This window comes from Carassius carassius, chromosome 4 (genome assembly GCF_963082965.1).
Source record: "Carassius carassius chromosome 4, fCarCar2.1, whole genome shotgun sequence".
Taxonomy (NCBI): Eukaryota; Metazoa; Chordata; class Actinopteri; order Cypriniformes; family Cyprinidae; genus Carassius; species Carassius carassius.
Window position 1 is genome coordinate 40,362,300 of NC_081758.1, and position 16,703 is coordinate 40,379,002.

General features: G+C 32.7%; 1 protein-coding gene across 2 annotated transcripts in view; it reads right to left on the minus strand.

Moving 5' to 3' along the window:
• The window catches only part of LOC132140036 (netrin receptor UNC5C-like), a 135,397-nt gene that overhangs the window by 27,400 nt on the left and 91,294 nt on the right, over window positions 1-16,703 (minus strand). For both annotated transcript variants that reach the window (XM_059548805.1, XM_059548804.1), the window contains exons 5-7: window positions 15,716-15,896; window positions 5,067-5,234; window positions 2,615-2,779 (exon numbers count right to left, since the gene is read on the minus strand). In XM_059548805.1, coding sequence (XP_059404788.1) covers window positions 2,615-2,779; window positions 5,067-5,234; window positions 15,716-15,896 — 514 coding nt within the window. The remainder of the gene's footprint in view (window positions 1-2,614; window positions 2,780-5,066; window positions 5,235-15,715; window positions 15,897-16,703) is intronic.

Genomic DNA, 16,703 nt, shown 5'->3' on the forward strand with positions numbered 1-16,703 from the left:
ATTAAGTAAAGATAATGTTCCATGAAGATATTTTGTAAATGTCCTACTTTAAATATATTAAAACTTAATTTTTGATTAGTAATATGGATTGCTAAGAATTCATTTGGACAATTTTAAAGGCCATTTTCTCAATATTTTTTAATTTATTTGCACCCTCAGATTCCAGATTTTCAAATAGTTGTTTTTAATATTTTATATTATATTAATTCAGCTTTCAGATGTACAAATCTCAATTTCGAAAAATGGACCCTTATGACTGGTTTTGTGGTCCAGGGTCACATATATACACAAGTATACAAAAGTTTGGGGTCATTAAGATTTTTTTTAAAAGGAATTAATACTTTCATCCAGCAAGAATGTAATAAATCGATCAAAAGTGACATTGCAAAAAATGTCTATTTCAAATAAATGCTGTTCTTTTGAACATTATTTTAATCAAAGGATCCTGAAAAACAAATCTATTGTGAATAGAACAATATTAAAGAGCACAACTGTTTTATTTATTATTATTTTTTTATAATAAGAATGTTTCTTCAGCAGCAAATCAGCACATTCGAATGATTTCTGAAGGATAAAGTGACTGAAGGCTAAAAATTCAAAACTACATTTTAATGTATATTCAAAAAGATTTTTTTTAAATTGTAATAATATTTCAAAATATTACTGTTTTTATTTTATTTTTGATCCAATAAATGCAGCCTTGGTGAGCTAAAGAGACTTCTTTCAAAAACATTACAAAATCCTACTGACTCCAAACTTTTATATGATAGAGTGACTCAATATGATTAAATAAATAGATATTATTCATATTAAAATAATCTAAAATCAATTACTAAAATCAGTTTAAAATGAATTTAACAAAATCCATGTTAATCCAATTAATGTTTCACTACAAATAAGAGAACAAATAAGGACTTTCCATCCAAACAAACCAATTTACTGAAATCAGTTGGAACTCTATTTGAGCAATCAAAATAAATCAAACTACAGATTACTAAACAAAAGTACTGAAAAGAAGATGAACAACATAAAATGCACTCAAATTTACATGGGATAGATGGCTTGTAACACCGTTTTCTATCTGGTCTCACCCCTGGCAAGGACGTGCTCAACTTTTCCTGCTGTCTAAGCAGGTAGTTACTGTAACAGAGTAAGACAGAGAGCTGAGAGAGTTGACTTGAGTGGGGTTAAATGGATTGTGCCTGCTCAACTTTTAAGGGGTAGAACTTTTAAAGTTAAAACTTAACTTTAAAAGTGCCTGCGAGGAGAGAGAGAGAGAGAGAGAGAGACAGACATGAGATCCATTAAACCAGACCAAACAGAGAAGTTCACATCCACGGCCTGTCTTTCTCTCTCTCTCTTTCTATCACTGCACTCTGCTCTCAACACCAGCAAACAAATTAAACAGCCACGCTGATGGCTTGTGATTACACACATTCATGTCTGTTTCCTAAAGATTCTCACTGTGTCCACTGTGACAGTGATTGAAACACATAAAAGACCATGTTTATGTGCCTCATTATGTACTGGAGCAATAAACAAATCATCTAAAAGCTTTAAAGTAAACCAGAAACAATATTTGCAATGAATTGAACTTTTATATGGTATATGGTATGAAACTCCCAGCTGCAATTAATTAAACATTGACAACAGAGTTAAAAACCAATCTTGTTCAACATTTGATGAAAATGAAATGAAATAAAAATAATAATTAATTAATTAATTAATTATTTAACGAAAAAAGCAGCTGAAAAGCAAATCAATTTTTTATGTAAAGAAAGTTTTAAGTAGGATTCCAAAAATAAACTTTTCCCCCCTTTGGTTCATTATTCATTATTCATTTCATTATTCAAACATGAATAATTCACAACAACGTTGTTGTTGAAAAACCTTAAACTATTACAATATTTTAATTGAAATAAAATCTGTTAATTGAAATGAAGCTTAAACAAAATAAAATATAAATATTAAAGCTTAAACTTAAAGCATCTTAAACAAAAATTAGAAATGTTTCCATGTCAACTAACTGTACTAAGTACTAAGATTACTAAAATTAAAATGATATAATATAGATTAAGTCTAAATAGAATAGTCACAAAATCACAAAAATAAATTTACTAAACTTAACTTAATTTTAAATAAAATAAAATAAACAGAAATAAAAACTGAAAATATAAATATAAAAGCTATTTGAAAAATGATAAATACTATAATAATATAATTAAACAAGAAGATTTGCTTTGTCAACTAAATATAAAAAAAGATGTTAAAGTAAAAAAAGTAAAAAATTATTTAATAAAAAGTTAAATAAATACAAATTAAAGCTTAATAGATTTTTTTTAAATAACAAAAGCACATAACAAAGTCACTAAATTCAACACAACTTAACTAAACTTAAAATGAAAACTAAGAATAGAAAAATAAAAGCTAATTAAAAAAAAACAACAACAACAAAAAAACTAGAATAATTCTAAAATAACAAATTATACCAGAAACCAGGAACATGTCTTAAGAAAGTAAATAGACTCAATTCTGACATCATGCTGACTGTAAAGGAATCCAGCCTGACTGTGTGTGTGTGTGTGTGTGTGTGTGTGTGTGTGTGTGCACTCACTTTGTAGGCAGAGTCCATCAGTGCAGTTCTGTGACTGTAGCGTGACTCCGTCACAGTCCTTCCCTCCGTTTTGAGGCGCAGGAGCGTTACACTCTCTCTTCCTCCACTGCGTGCACTCAGTGTTACATGGAGACCACCTGCTCCAGTCGGCCCACTCACCGTCAACTAAACACACACACACACACACACACACCAGAAACAAAAGAAGTTAGCAGAAACAATTAGAAATTCTTCAACTTTGATATGACAATCAAATGCATATTGCAATTGAATTGAAATATTAAGAAATAGAATGCAACATATTTATATTTATAATAAATATAATACAAAAATAAAATAATAAAGTATAAGATAAAATAAATTAGATAATAAAATAAAAAAGTTAAATAATAATAATAACAATAATAATAAAAATAATAAAAACGAATATAAAATAATGAAATAAAGGTCCCGTCATGGACTTTCTCATGCATATTGGGCACAAAATGTGTACTGTAAATAAATAAATAAATAAACACACACACACACACACACACACACACACACACAAAGACACAGACACACACACACACACACACATATATAAAATAATAAATAAATTATTATTTTAGGCCGTGGACTGCCTCATGCACACTGCACACACACAAAAAAAAAAAAAAAAAAAAAAAAAAAAAAAAAAAAAAATATATATATATATATATATATATATATATATATATTTTTTTTTTTTTTTTTTTTTTTTTTTTTTTTTAATATATAATTCAGCTAAATTAAAAACAAACAATATAACAAAATGAAATAAAAGCCTCCACCATGGACCACCTCAAGCATATAAAGCAATACAATAAAATAAACATAAAATAAACTTAAAATCAAATAAAACATGATGCATCTTCTGCTCTGGTCTAGTCTGGTTCTCGGCTGTCTCTGGTTCTGTCACCGGAGAGCGGCTGCAGTATGTGGGTCAGTCATTAGCGTGTGACTGTGACAGCTCTCCTGCTGCCTGCAGATGCTTTAATCTCACCTGCTGCACAGAGAACTGACTCTCATGGGCAGGAGGGGATGGAAATGTGCTCGTTCCTTAGGGGCCCCTAGGGGCCAAAGAATAGGGGAAGTGTCTGGCTTGAAAGCTGAACTGATGGGCCTGGAATAAGATGCATTTGTCTGATGCTATCAAGAGGTGAAGAACTCAAAGTGGACTGGAAAAGAATCAAGTTTTTATGAAAGGAATTCCTCTCTTGTAATTCAATATTCTCACAGTGAATTTTCCATTATTCTGTTTATGGAAGGAATTCTTCATTTGGAAGTCATTTTGGATAAAAGCAACTGCCAAATGAATAAATGTCAATGGAGGAAAAGATCTGAATGTGTGTTTCCTTCATGTTTAAGAACTGACCTCACTGTGCATTTACGTCATGTCAGAAATATCGTAATAAGTTCCAGAAGTAGTCTCATGATTACAAACTCAGATCTTTATGAAAACCTCCATTTGTGATTGAGTGTTGTTTGTTCATTGCAATAAAGCTGAAATAAAATAAAATATAAATATTAAATGGAAAATGAAGATTAGAAAAGTTGCTCTGGCAAATAAAAGAAATTAAGTAAAAAAATGACTAAAACTAAATCTAAAATAAAAATTAAGCAAAATAGAACAAAAACTTTTTCTCAAATGTAAACTAAAATTAAAATGAAAAGTGAAAACAAAAATATAAAAATGAAAATCTAAAATAAAATATTAATAAATACTATATTAGTAGATAAATTATTATATGTGACTTCATATAAAAATTTATATTTTATATATACTGTATAGTTTTTATTGTCGATACTTTTTAACATGTCACTTTATTATAGCCAATGATATTTTTTGTTTTTAATATTTTTCAAGCTAACATGAATGAATGAATTAATGTAGTGAGTAATTATTTGCTAAGTAGATGGCATGTTCATTTAAAATAAATCTAAATGTTTTTTTTTACTTCAAAACACCCAAGGAATAGAATATTCTTATAATAGAATAATCATTATCAATTTAGTTTAAATATTTATGAGGTAATAAATGACAAACAATAAATGCACCTATATTCATGAAACAATTACATATATACAATTATTAATACATACAATGTAATGTCACATATTACTTTAATAAATACTATTCATCACTATGACGTCATTTAATTTAATTTAATTGTTTTAATACGAAAGAACTATTTTAAAATGTTTTCAATACTATTTAATAACTATTTTGTTTATTTTATTTCAGTGTGAATAAAACCTATTTTTAAATTTATTAAATACTATTAAATTACTATGACATTATTTTAAACAAAAACAAGGTTGTTAGAGATGATTACACTTATGTCCCAGCTGAATGCTCAACACACAGGTACATGCACTTTGTTTTCATACACATCAAATTAAACTCTGATTCATTTCTGTAGACTGGTACCTGTGCAAACTGAGGTGCAGGCGATTTTTTGGATGGCCTGTCCGTCACACGGCGACCCCCCGTTCAGAGGCGTGGGATTGGTGCAGCTGCGGGTTCTCTTCTGAAGGCCCCGCCCACATCGACTGCTACAGGTCGACCACTCCGTCCACGTGGACCAGCCGCCGTTCACTACAGAAACACACACAGACACGATCATTCCACACTCGCTTTCTTCTCATATAATGATTTCAGCCCAAATCAATATGTCATGTCTATTTACTTTTTTATTTGGTAAGCAGCCGTGCTATGCCGTGTATTATTAGACTGCAAAATAAATGACCAGCTGTACATAATCTTGTACTCATATAGAGTCAGTCACTGCAGATAATATTCCTATTACTGCTGATTTCAAAGAGTTTAATTGAATTTTTGCAAATAAAGCTGAGGTTTATCCATCTATAAATGGCTGGAACACAAACCCTTTCATCTGTGTTTCTATACAGTTTAGCACTTTTTTTGTGGTGTTGCGGCATTGTTAATATTGTTGACTCCATATGATTTATTGCATACATTTTCACTGAATTTTGAATCTTATCTTGGTCACCTTCAAAAGCGTCTGCTAAACAAATAAATATAAATGTATTAAAAACTTTCTGTACTCTTTACTACTAGTCAAGGAAAGATTTTCATTTCCCACACACTGCAGAGTGATGAAGAAAGTTGTTCCCTGGAAAATATGCAGACATTATCCATGCATTTATAAGGTAATACATGACAAACAATAAATAGAGCTATATTTATGCAACAATAACATTTAAAAGTTTGGGGTCGGTAAGATTTTTAAAATGTTTTTTAAAGTATTTTATGCTCACTTAGGCTGCATTTATTTGTTCAAAAAGTTTAGTTAAAACAGTAATATGAAATATTATTACAGTTTAAAATAACTGCACTCTCTCTCTCTCTCTCTCTCTCTATGTATACATTTTAAAAAAAGTATTTTGTGGAAAACAAAGGATTCTTTGATTAATGGAAAAATCTAAAGAACAGCATTTATAAATTTTTTTTTTTTTTTTTACATAATGTTTTTATTGTCACTTTTGATCAGTTAAATGTACAGTATTCTTGCTGGAGGAAAGTTGAAATCGTACTGACCTCAAACTTTGAACTAGTACTAGGCAACGATTAATCGCAATTTATTCAAAAGAAACGTTTTTGTGCACGTAATATATGTGTGTGTTCTGTGAATATTTATCAAGTATATAAAAAGACACACATACAGAATATATTTTGAAAAATATTTACATGTATATATTTATATTTATATCATTTAAATTAAATTGTGACGAGCGTCCCGATTCCACATCATCGTCGCCCTGGTAATTCACGAGGAGCACCGGCTCGAGGCTCATCACGGGCTGATCACCCGCACCTGCCTCTCATCAGTCGGACCTCATATTAATAGCATGCACTCAGGAAAAGGGTGAGAAGCCTCTCCACGAGCTAGCACACTGACTCTCCTCTCTCTGCCTTCAAGAAAGCAGCCTGTGACCGGAAGACCTTGCCACGAGCACTCCACCGACTCACCTGCACCTGGACCCGAGTGAGAGCACCTTTGCACGCCGAATCACCGCCATCACCCCCTTCACTTTATAATAAAATCCACCCTCTGGGGCTTTACACTTCAGATTGCTCCTGCGTATTCCTTCCACCCGCCACAATATGTAAATATATTTAATATATAAACAACATATTTTCTTAAAAATATACGTGCATGTGTGTATTTATAAATACATAATATTTATATACAGTATACACACACATATTATGTACACAAAAACTTTTATTTTGGATGCGATTAATCGTGATAATTCATGATCATCAGGTTTTGTTCATGTACTGTAACTCCTGTTTTTCAGTCACTGAAATAAAAGAGATGCAGACCAAATATTGTGAGAGACAGAAAATGGACAAGAGAACTGTGCTGTGAGCAGCTGTGTTTGGTATGTGAGAGTCTATATTCCAGCTGACGGATCCTTTTACCTTCACACACACACACACACAGCTGGAGTGTTTAACTCTTGTGTTGTTGAGAGGTGCTGCTCTTCCCATTTGAGTCTTCCGGAGAAAGACACAGAAGCTCTTAAACTGTGTCAACTCCCTCTGCTGCTATATGAACTTTCCACAGCCCTGTGTGTGTGTGTGTGTGTGTGTGTGTGTGTGTGTGTCTTTGAGTCCGTGTGAGGGAGTAGATTAGCTATAAGTAGATTCCTCCTTTTCCTTCCCATCTTTCTCATTTCAGAGTTATTAGGGCCATACAGCCAACACAACAGGACTCATTCCAGAGCTCTGTCTCTCGTTCGCTGTTTCTGACCATTAAAAATCAACCGCAGACTGGATTTTTACATTTTCTGAAGCCATTTTCAAAACTCACCACCAGCATGATGCTATGAGGTTTTAGATGGGTTCTAAGGTGGTTTGAGTGGTTGCTAGGGCGTTGCTAAGTACATGTATTGGAAAATTTGGGTGGTTGTTGAAGGTGTTGCTATTGTTGGAAAAAACTAAATAGAAATACAAAAAAAAAAAAAAAACTAGTAACCACAAAATTAGAAAACCTAAACCAAAATTAGAATGAAAACTGCTGAGAGTGTTGTTATTGTTAACTAAACTGGAACCCAAAAATATTAAAAATCAGTTTGATTAATTAAATTAAGATGGATTGTTTTTTTAATTAAAATGATGAATGTTGCCTTGACAAATAACTGAAATAAGATAGGCTGAAGTATTAAAATTACTAAAAATAAAACTGAATAAAAAGATAAATAGAAATAAAAAAATAACAAAATACATTAATTGCTAAAACTAACAAACAAAAACTAAAACAAATCTAAAGTCTAAAATATATACAAATAAAATCTAAATCAAAGTGTTAATAAATATTATAATAACACACACACACACACACACACACACACATATATATATATATATATATATATATATGAATTAAAAATATGAGAGATTGTTACATGCAAGACTATTACTGGCTAAAGTTGTGTGGGGTTTTTTCAAATCCTTAAAAGGATAGTTCATTGTAAAATGAAGATGAATAAATGTATATTCTTTTTGTGTTTCACAAAAGAACGTCAGATTTGGAACAACATGAGAGGGTAAGTAAATGAAAATGCATGAATGTAAATGAGAAAATCATGACAGAATTTAAATGTTTGGCTGAACTATAAGTAGGCACAACAATGATGTTTTAGCAATACCACAGCACTTAAAACCCACAGTAACATCACTCACACACACACTGACACACTTGTGTTTTGGGTCAAAGCTAACTAAACGCCCAGCATTTGCGAGCTGATCTCAAGCGTGACATCGCTCAGAAAAGAACAAACCCCAAAACACTGAGTCACTAAATCCACTCTGATGAGGAGGAGAGGATGACAGGAACAAGCACTGGAGAAAAATCATTTCTTAGGCATCAGATACCATCTGACATGCCCATACACACACACACACACACACACACACACACACGCAGTCCTGCTTTCAGAGACCTTTAATCAGTGAAGATTACCAAAGAAAACAGGGCAGGACACCAAAGCAACCAAAATCCCATGAGGGGTGAAAATGCTCATTTTCACAACAGTCACAGCTCTTTCTCTGATCAGTCCACCCTAACTAGGGATTTGCGTACCCTTAGACTGAGTTGTAAAGGTAAAAGTAAGTCAATTTTATTTTGTCTCAGTTTATCCCTTTGAGAATTCCAGTTAAATGCCAAATCAATTTCCAAATTTGAATTAGAAAAAACCTGAAACACAGAATTGCAGGACACAGGATGCTGACAGAATCCTTGAATGATAGAATGAAAAATTCAAAAGTTTTTTTTTGTATACAATAATATAACCCCAAAGGACGGACGGACGAACGGACAGACGGACAGATAGACAGATCAATAGATAGATAGATAGACAACTTCACTGAAGACCAAGTTCACTGCAAAAGTTTGGAGTACAACAGATTTCATGTTTTGAGAATCTAGGTCAAGAAATTGAGTGGCTCTGATTTTCAGATGCAAAAACAGACCATTTCTATCTTTCAAAATGATGACAAGCTATTAAAGGTTCAGTGATGCGAGAGACGTGCTCAACTCTGGGCTCTGACTGAGTGTTTTACAGATGCAGGAGTAATTGATATGTGTGCGAGTGCAGTGACACGCGTGACAGACGCTAAAAACACAAACACGCATGCACTCATAGAGCTGCTGTCAGAGTGATCATCAGCGGGTGGCGATCACTTTTCACATGTAGAAGTTGTTTGCACGTGTCTGTGCGAGTGTGCTTGTTGAGTTTGAGATACTCTGTAAAACTCAATGATAGGATTGACAGACTGTGTTTGCATTCATTAGTGAGGCAAGATGTAAACTTTTAAAGTGTCATTAAGACAAACTTCAGCACAAACCACATCCTGAGAACTTTCAGATTTTTCAGGGTGAAACTGATAATAATTAACATAATTTAATGTATAAGATAGTGTATCCTTGAAAGTTTACTACATTACTTTTTTAGCAGATATTAAAAGAAAAGAAAAGAAAAGAAAGTGACATAACATACAGCCTCTTCATTTAACCCATCCAAAGTGCACACACACAGCAGTGAACACACACACACACACACACACACTGGAGCAGTGGGCAGCCGTTTATGCTGCGGCGTTCGGGGAGCAGTTGGGGGTTCAGTGCCTTGCTCAAGGGCACCTTAGTCGTGGTATTGCCAGCCCGTGACATGAACCCACAACCCTAGGGTTAGTATATATATATATATATATATATAGAGTCAATATATATATATTAGGGATGTCCCGATCAGGATTTTTTGCCATCGAGTCCAAGTCATTTGATTTTCAGTATCTGCCGATACCGAGTCCCGATCCGATACTTCTATAATACATTTAAAAAAAAATAAAGAAGAGCGAAAAAAACAGATCCAGGATGTTCAATAAATTACATTTTGTAATTTAATTAAACAGCTATTTTAAATAGGCTAGTGAAAATATTTTAAACATTTTACTGTTTTGCTGAAGCCAGCTTTTAATTGGCTCAGAAATCTATAAATGCTGGACAATAACAAATAATAATGATTGTTTTATATACTACAAACACTGTTTATCACATAATAATGCAGAATAGTTTCTATACTGTGATAAAAGTCAATTAGCACTGCATTGCTCATACTTTATTTATCACCTGCTGGAGATGACTTAAAAAACAATTTATTGTCGTGATCGTATATTAATGTCTTCGTGTTTGCATAAGTTTCTGTTTTCCTGTGAAAACCACAGCGATAGCTGGACGCTTTTGTCTATATTAGGAGTTTCCTGATATCACTATCACGGCTTCTAGTATGAATGAAACACACACTGCATGAGAGTTTAGCGCTCTGTGAGGTTCATCTCGCTGTATTCTGGGTCCGAATGAAATATCAGGTCATGCGCAGACTATTCTGTCTCTTTGAGTTTGAATCTATATTTATTCACACCAGCTCTTGAAAACAAAGTGATGTCATGCCGCATGCACTGCTGTTTCTGTGCGGAGTCAAAAGGGTCAAACTCTGAGCCACCGCATAACTAAAGATGTGTTAAAAAATGAATGAGAATATATATATCGTCCGATTCCGATCGAGTCTGAAACCAAGCGATCTGTCCCGATTTCCGATCACCTAATATATATATATATATATATATATATATATATATATATATATATATATATATATATATATATATATATATATATATATATATTATTATTATATCTTCTGGGGTTAAAGAAATATTAATATTTTGAAAAAATTCAGTTCTTTGAAAATTTTTATTTATCAAGGAATCCTCAAAAAAGTATCACAGGTAAAAAAAAATAAATAAAAAAAAATAAAAAATAAAAAAACGTTTCCAACGTTGGTAATAAATCAGCATATTATGATGATTTCTGAAGGATCATGTAACACTGAAGACTGGAGTAATGATGCTGAAAATACAGCTTTGATCACAGGAATAAATAACATTTTAAAGTGTATTAAAATATAAAAAATAGAGAAAAATAAAAAATAATATATATTATTATATAATATATATATATATATATATATATATATATATATATATATATATATATTTTTTTATGAATGAATAATATGTCCTACTCTTACTTACTTTCAATAGGAAATATATCAATGCAAAAAAGAAAACTATCCAGGAAGAAAAACTGCAGAATTCTGTAGAAGAATTGTAATATTTTAATACAAATAACATCATTGAGGAGGTTGGGATGTGTGCAACTTTAATGTGAGCAATGGGTGAAATTCTGAAGGGCTTTTTGCTAAATTGTGTGCATGAGAGCTATGAGTCACCGCTGTAACACATCTGAATAGACCATACAGCAATTTATCACAGCTGGACCTGGTATTATGAGGGATATTAAGTACGATGGAGAGAACTGAAGGAAATGCTTCCAATGCTGCAAAGAAAAGCAGTGAAAGCACTTTCCACAAACTGGGTACAAATTATGGCTTGAAAAGTCAGTTTTGATTATTTTCTAAACAAAGAGAAAGTGCAATGAGGTGCTTTAGGCCTAAAAAAAAAATTTGTTTGGTTCCGGTTTCCGACCGACCCTGTCAATTTATGTGTGACCCAAATTTATTTTATGAGACTGGGGAAGAACGGTCTTTCACACATCGTTAATTAAATTACAGTTTCCTTTAAATGCTGTTTTACACTTAAGTAATCCGTTAAAAACCATTAAGTATTGCATCAAAACCCTTTAACTGTCAATTCCTAAAGTGAGCTATAACTTAAGGTTTGGAAATCGTAACATTAAGAGAAACACGGGGGGAGTCAACAATATATCGCGGAACAGAGAGGGCACTGACAACATGCTGACAGACAGGACATTAACATTACCAGCTTACTTTTAAGTTAAGAAAGGTTATTTCACCTTTCAAATGTGGTCATTTTTTAAAGAAATGTAAACAATAAATACCGTTTTGTGGCTCTTGAATGTGTCGAACAGATCGCTGTAAGTTAGATCATCAGTTAGTCTCTTGCTTCTAGTTAATTTATAGCATCAAAATCAAATAAACCACATAAATGAACATAACAAAGAATGTTGTTTGACTACAAAAAGATGTCTGTAAACTCCGTTTTTTTAAGTTCAAATCCTCCATGTTAATCTACTATGAGATCGCCTGTCAAACTCCCGCGAAGGCTTTTTGTGTGTGTGTGTGCGTTTTGCGTGTCTATGGCAACAACAGACTTTAAACGGGAATACAGAATCACTGTCGTAAAAGTACCGGTACACACATTTAAAATCAGCGCGCGTGTGTGTGTGTGTGTGTGTAAAACTGCCACTGGAGAAAAAAAAAAAAATTAAAAAAAAAAAAAAAAATCCCTACCGACCAATGACCTCAACTGACAACCAACCGGAACTAAACTTTTTTTTTTTTTAGGCCTTACCTTTGGAAAATGGTATTCATCCACCTCAAGAGGTCAAGCTGCAATTTTTCATGTGCTTTAATAATAAACTCAACAGTAAAATTCATGTAAAATCTGAGAAAACTGAACAAGATTATTCACCTGACAAGCTGTAGAAAGTGTCAGATTTATGTTGATTGCCGTGTGTCACAATTTCATTGAAAAAAAGTAGTATTTTATGATGTTTATTTTATGTTTATGTTATATATAATATCTTTTTTATTTTTTTACTTTTTTTTCAATTTTATTTTGTTTTTAAATGTTGTTGCTTTGGCAGCTAGCTGAAATAAAAGTTAAAGTTTTTAATACACTGAACAAAATTATAAACGCAACACTTTTGTTTTTGCCCCAATTTTTCGTGAGTTGAACTCAAAGATCTAAGACTTTTTTTACGAACACAAAAGGCCTATTTCTCTCAAATATTGTTCACAAATGGTCTAAATCTGTGTTAGTTAGCACTTCTCCTTTGCCGAGATAATCCATCCACCTTACATGCTGATTAGACAGCATGATTATTGCACAGGCTGGCCACAATAAAAGGCCACTCTAAAATGTGCAGTTTTACTGAAATGGTGAGTCCGGTGGTGGTGGTGTGTGTGTGTGTTGGGGGGGGGGGGTGTAGTACTGATTTGGGGGTTTAAATGAATGTGTTTCTGAGGGGAGCTGACCGGGATTCATCAGTGAAGAGAACACCTCTCCAAAGTGCCAGACGCCATCGAATGTGAGCATTTGCCCACTGAAGTCGGTTACGACGACGAACTGCAGTCAGCTTGAGACCCCGATGAGGATGACAAGCATGCAGATGAGCTTCCCTGAGATGGTTTCTGACAGTTTGAGCAGAAATTCTTTGGCTATGCAAACTGATTGGTGGCTGGTCTCAGACGATCTTGGAGGTGAAGATGTGGAGGTCCTGGGCTGGTGTGGTTACACGTGGTCTGTGGTAGTGAGGCTGGTTGGATGTACTGCTAAATTCTCTGAAATGCCTTTGGAGATGGTTTATGGTAGAGAAATGAACATTCAATTCACAGGCAACAGCTCTGGTGGACATTCCTGAAGTCAGCATACAAATTGTACTCACCCTCAAAACTTGCGACATCTGTGGCATTGTGCTGTGTGATAAAACTGCACATTTTAGAGTGGCCTTTTATTGTGGCCAGCCTAAGACTTACCTGTGCAATAATCATGCTGTTTAATCAGCATCTTGATATGCCACACCTGTGAGGTGGATGGATTATCTTGGCAAAGGAGAAGTGCTCACCAACACAGATTTAGACAGATTTGTGATCGATATTTAAGAGAAATAGGCCTTTTGTGTACATAGAAAAGTCTTAGATATTTGAGTTCTGCTCATGAAAAATGTAAGTAATTTACATATGTAATTTATGTAAGATTTTTTATGATTTTAATTTTAGTTATCTATTATAACACAAAAGTTTACCTAACATATGCAGTCATCCTTTCCCCAAAGAATAAGAGATTTGTTGCGATTACTAATTCGTACTCTATTTCTTAGTAAAATGACAGTTAGAGAAAAATATAATATGTATAAATCCAATATAGATAATGTAAAAGAGATTTAAGCAACAATCAATCAAATTAATAACAATCAAATTTCAGTATGCAAATGAGGCAAGCACTGTAACAAGAAAGTCAAATGGAAATTTTCCAAATGTATTGCTACAGTTCTATCTAAAGTTACAATATGTCAGTATGAAAGCTGGATAGCACACCTAAGACTAAAATTATCTACAAAACTACTTTTGAATGGAGTTTGCACAAGCTCTTTTTGTTAAATTAATTGCTTAAAGGTGTTGAAAAGAGGAAGAAAAAGCAGTGCTGTAAAGATGCATTCACACCATGTCGAAATTACCGCAATTATGAGTTTCTAGCTAGTAAAAAAAAAAAGGTTCATTCACGTCCTCGTCAAACTTATAATTACAAGCTGGAAACTTTTTAATGAATTTTATGAAAGCTCTTCTCCCACCTGACCGTAGTCAAGCCTGCCAAAAAAAATAAATAAATGTAGCTCACAAGCCGCTGGTTACAAAAGTTTTTTTTCTTTTAAAATGGGAATGAAATGAAAACGCACTGTTTTCTAAAGGCATATTATAGATCTTATTGTGAACAATTCATATGTGTATGTGTTTAATTTTTTATTTTAACGGTTAATCAAAATGTCATAACTACTGTACATGCATGGTGTATTTCTACCATAAAAAGTAGATTGTCAAGCAAATGTTCAAATCATCATAGTATTAAAATGCAAATGTCACAAAAATAACAATATAAAAAATGATATGTATATTTTATTCTATTATTTATTCAGAAAACACTTCAGAAATCACAAAACAAATGAAACATTAAGAATCAGTCAAGGAGTGTGGCTGAGAATATAACGTGTGTGAAGTGCATGTTGAAATGTATAGTTAATATTTAAATAATCTAACAACACATTCACTTCATGGTTATCTGGAGTCAGTTACACGCAGGTAAACAAATAAAAAAAAATGTTGTTGTCACTTTTTATTGTAAAATGTGTTTATTTAAATTTAACAAATGTTAAAATAAAATATTAATTTAATATTATTTTTTATTTTAATATTATTACTATCATAAAATCATATTATCTTATATAATTAAAATTATTATTAATATTATAGGCTATGTTAATTCAATTTAATGTGACCTTACTTTAATTTGAATGTAAATAGGTGAAAAAGTTGCAACAAAGGCCTGCACTGTGAAGCTGAAAAAAAAGTAAACAAAAAACAAAAGTACCTTCTTCAGTGTCTAATATACATATATATATATATATATATATATATATATATATATATATATGTGTGTGTGTGGTTTTCATACCACATTTGCTTTTTTTTGGGTGTTTTTTCACCCTCATAGTCTGCAGCCTTCTTTGTAATTTTTTGTCTATTTTTATTGTTATGCTATGCTTTTTGGACTTTTTTAGACATGGTTTTTGATTTCATGCTTTTTATTTTTTATGTAAAAATAATTCATTTTAACACTAATTTTACATTTTATATTAATTCATTATTAGCTTTTTATTTCATGCCTGTTGAAACCTTCACTGTATCACGGCACAGTTATTCCAAGAACACAAGTAACACTAAACTCACCATAGACAATCACTGTTGCTGTGGTGCTTCGTCTCTTAGCAACAATGTTCTTAGCGACGCAGGTGTAGTTAGCGGTGTCAGAAAGCCGCGCCTGTTTGATGATCAGGTTATGATCGATAGTGATGTAGAAATTCCGATCGTCTGCTGGATCGATAATCTCTTCGTTCTTCAGCCATTCCACCTGCACAGAGACAGAAAGATGAAATCCATACGGCTACACCTGATGGGCCATTCCGGGACTCGCAATATCAGGACATCCTCATGCAATGTCTGTTATCAAACGTTTCAGCTAGCTTCAAAGCTAACTCCTCAGGGCATGACTGACTCAGAGCTTGAGAAGTTTTGTAAAATGATAGCACACATTTTAGAAAAAGAACATTGCAGAGATATTAAAAGGAAATTGCATGCAGGCAAAAGACTTGTGAGGGTATTTTTAGACACAGTGTTTAATCAGAAAAGTGGCCTGCTAATATCTCAAGAAAGCATAGGGAAGAAACAGGAAGTGGCTGGTGCTTTTACTTGGAGAGCATCTTGAGGACGTCACAAAATCAAAGGACTTTGAACAGCAGACAGTTCACTACACAACTGACCAATCACATCTCGACCAATCAGCTGTTGGGACATTTTCTTACGCATTTTTTAATGCAAGTTTTAATTCAAGGAGGACCTGTGTTTTGAATTTTGAATTATGAGATATACTGCAGTAAGTATATACAATTAAAAAGTGAGAAAAGAAAAAGAGAAAAAGATTTGCCTTCATTCTGATTTACATTTTTTAATTAAATTATTCAAAATAATTCTAAGCACAAAAATATTGGATAAAATTGTCAATTTTCAGTGGATGTTTTTTTTAAGCAATGCTATTACTACAGTATCAGAATGTAATACTGAATGAATCATGTACTGTATACTGGTACTTTGTGTGTGTGTGTGTGTGTGTGTGTGTGTGTGTGTGTGTGTGTGTATACATATATTGCCTACACACACC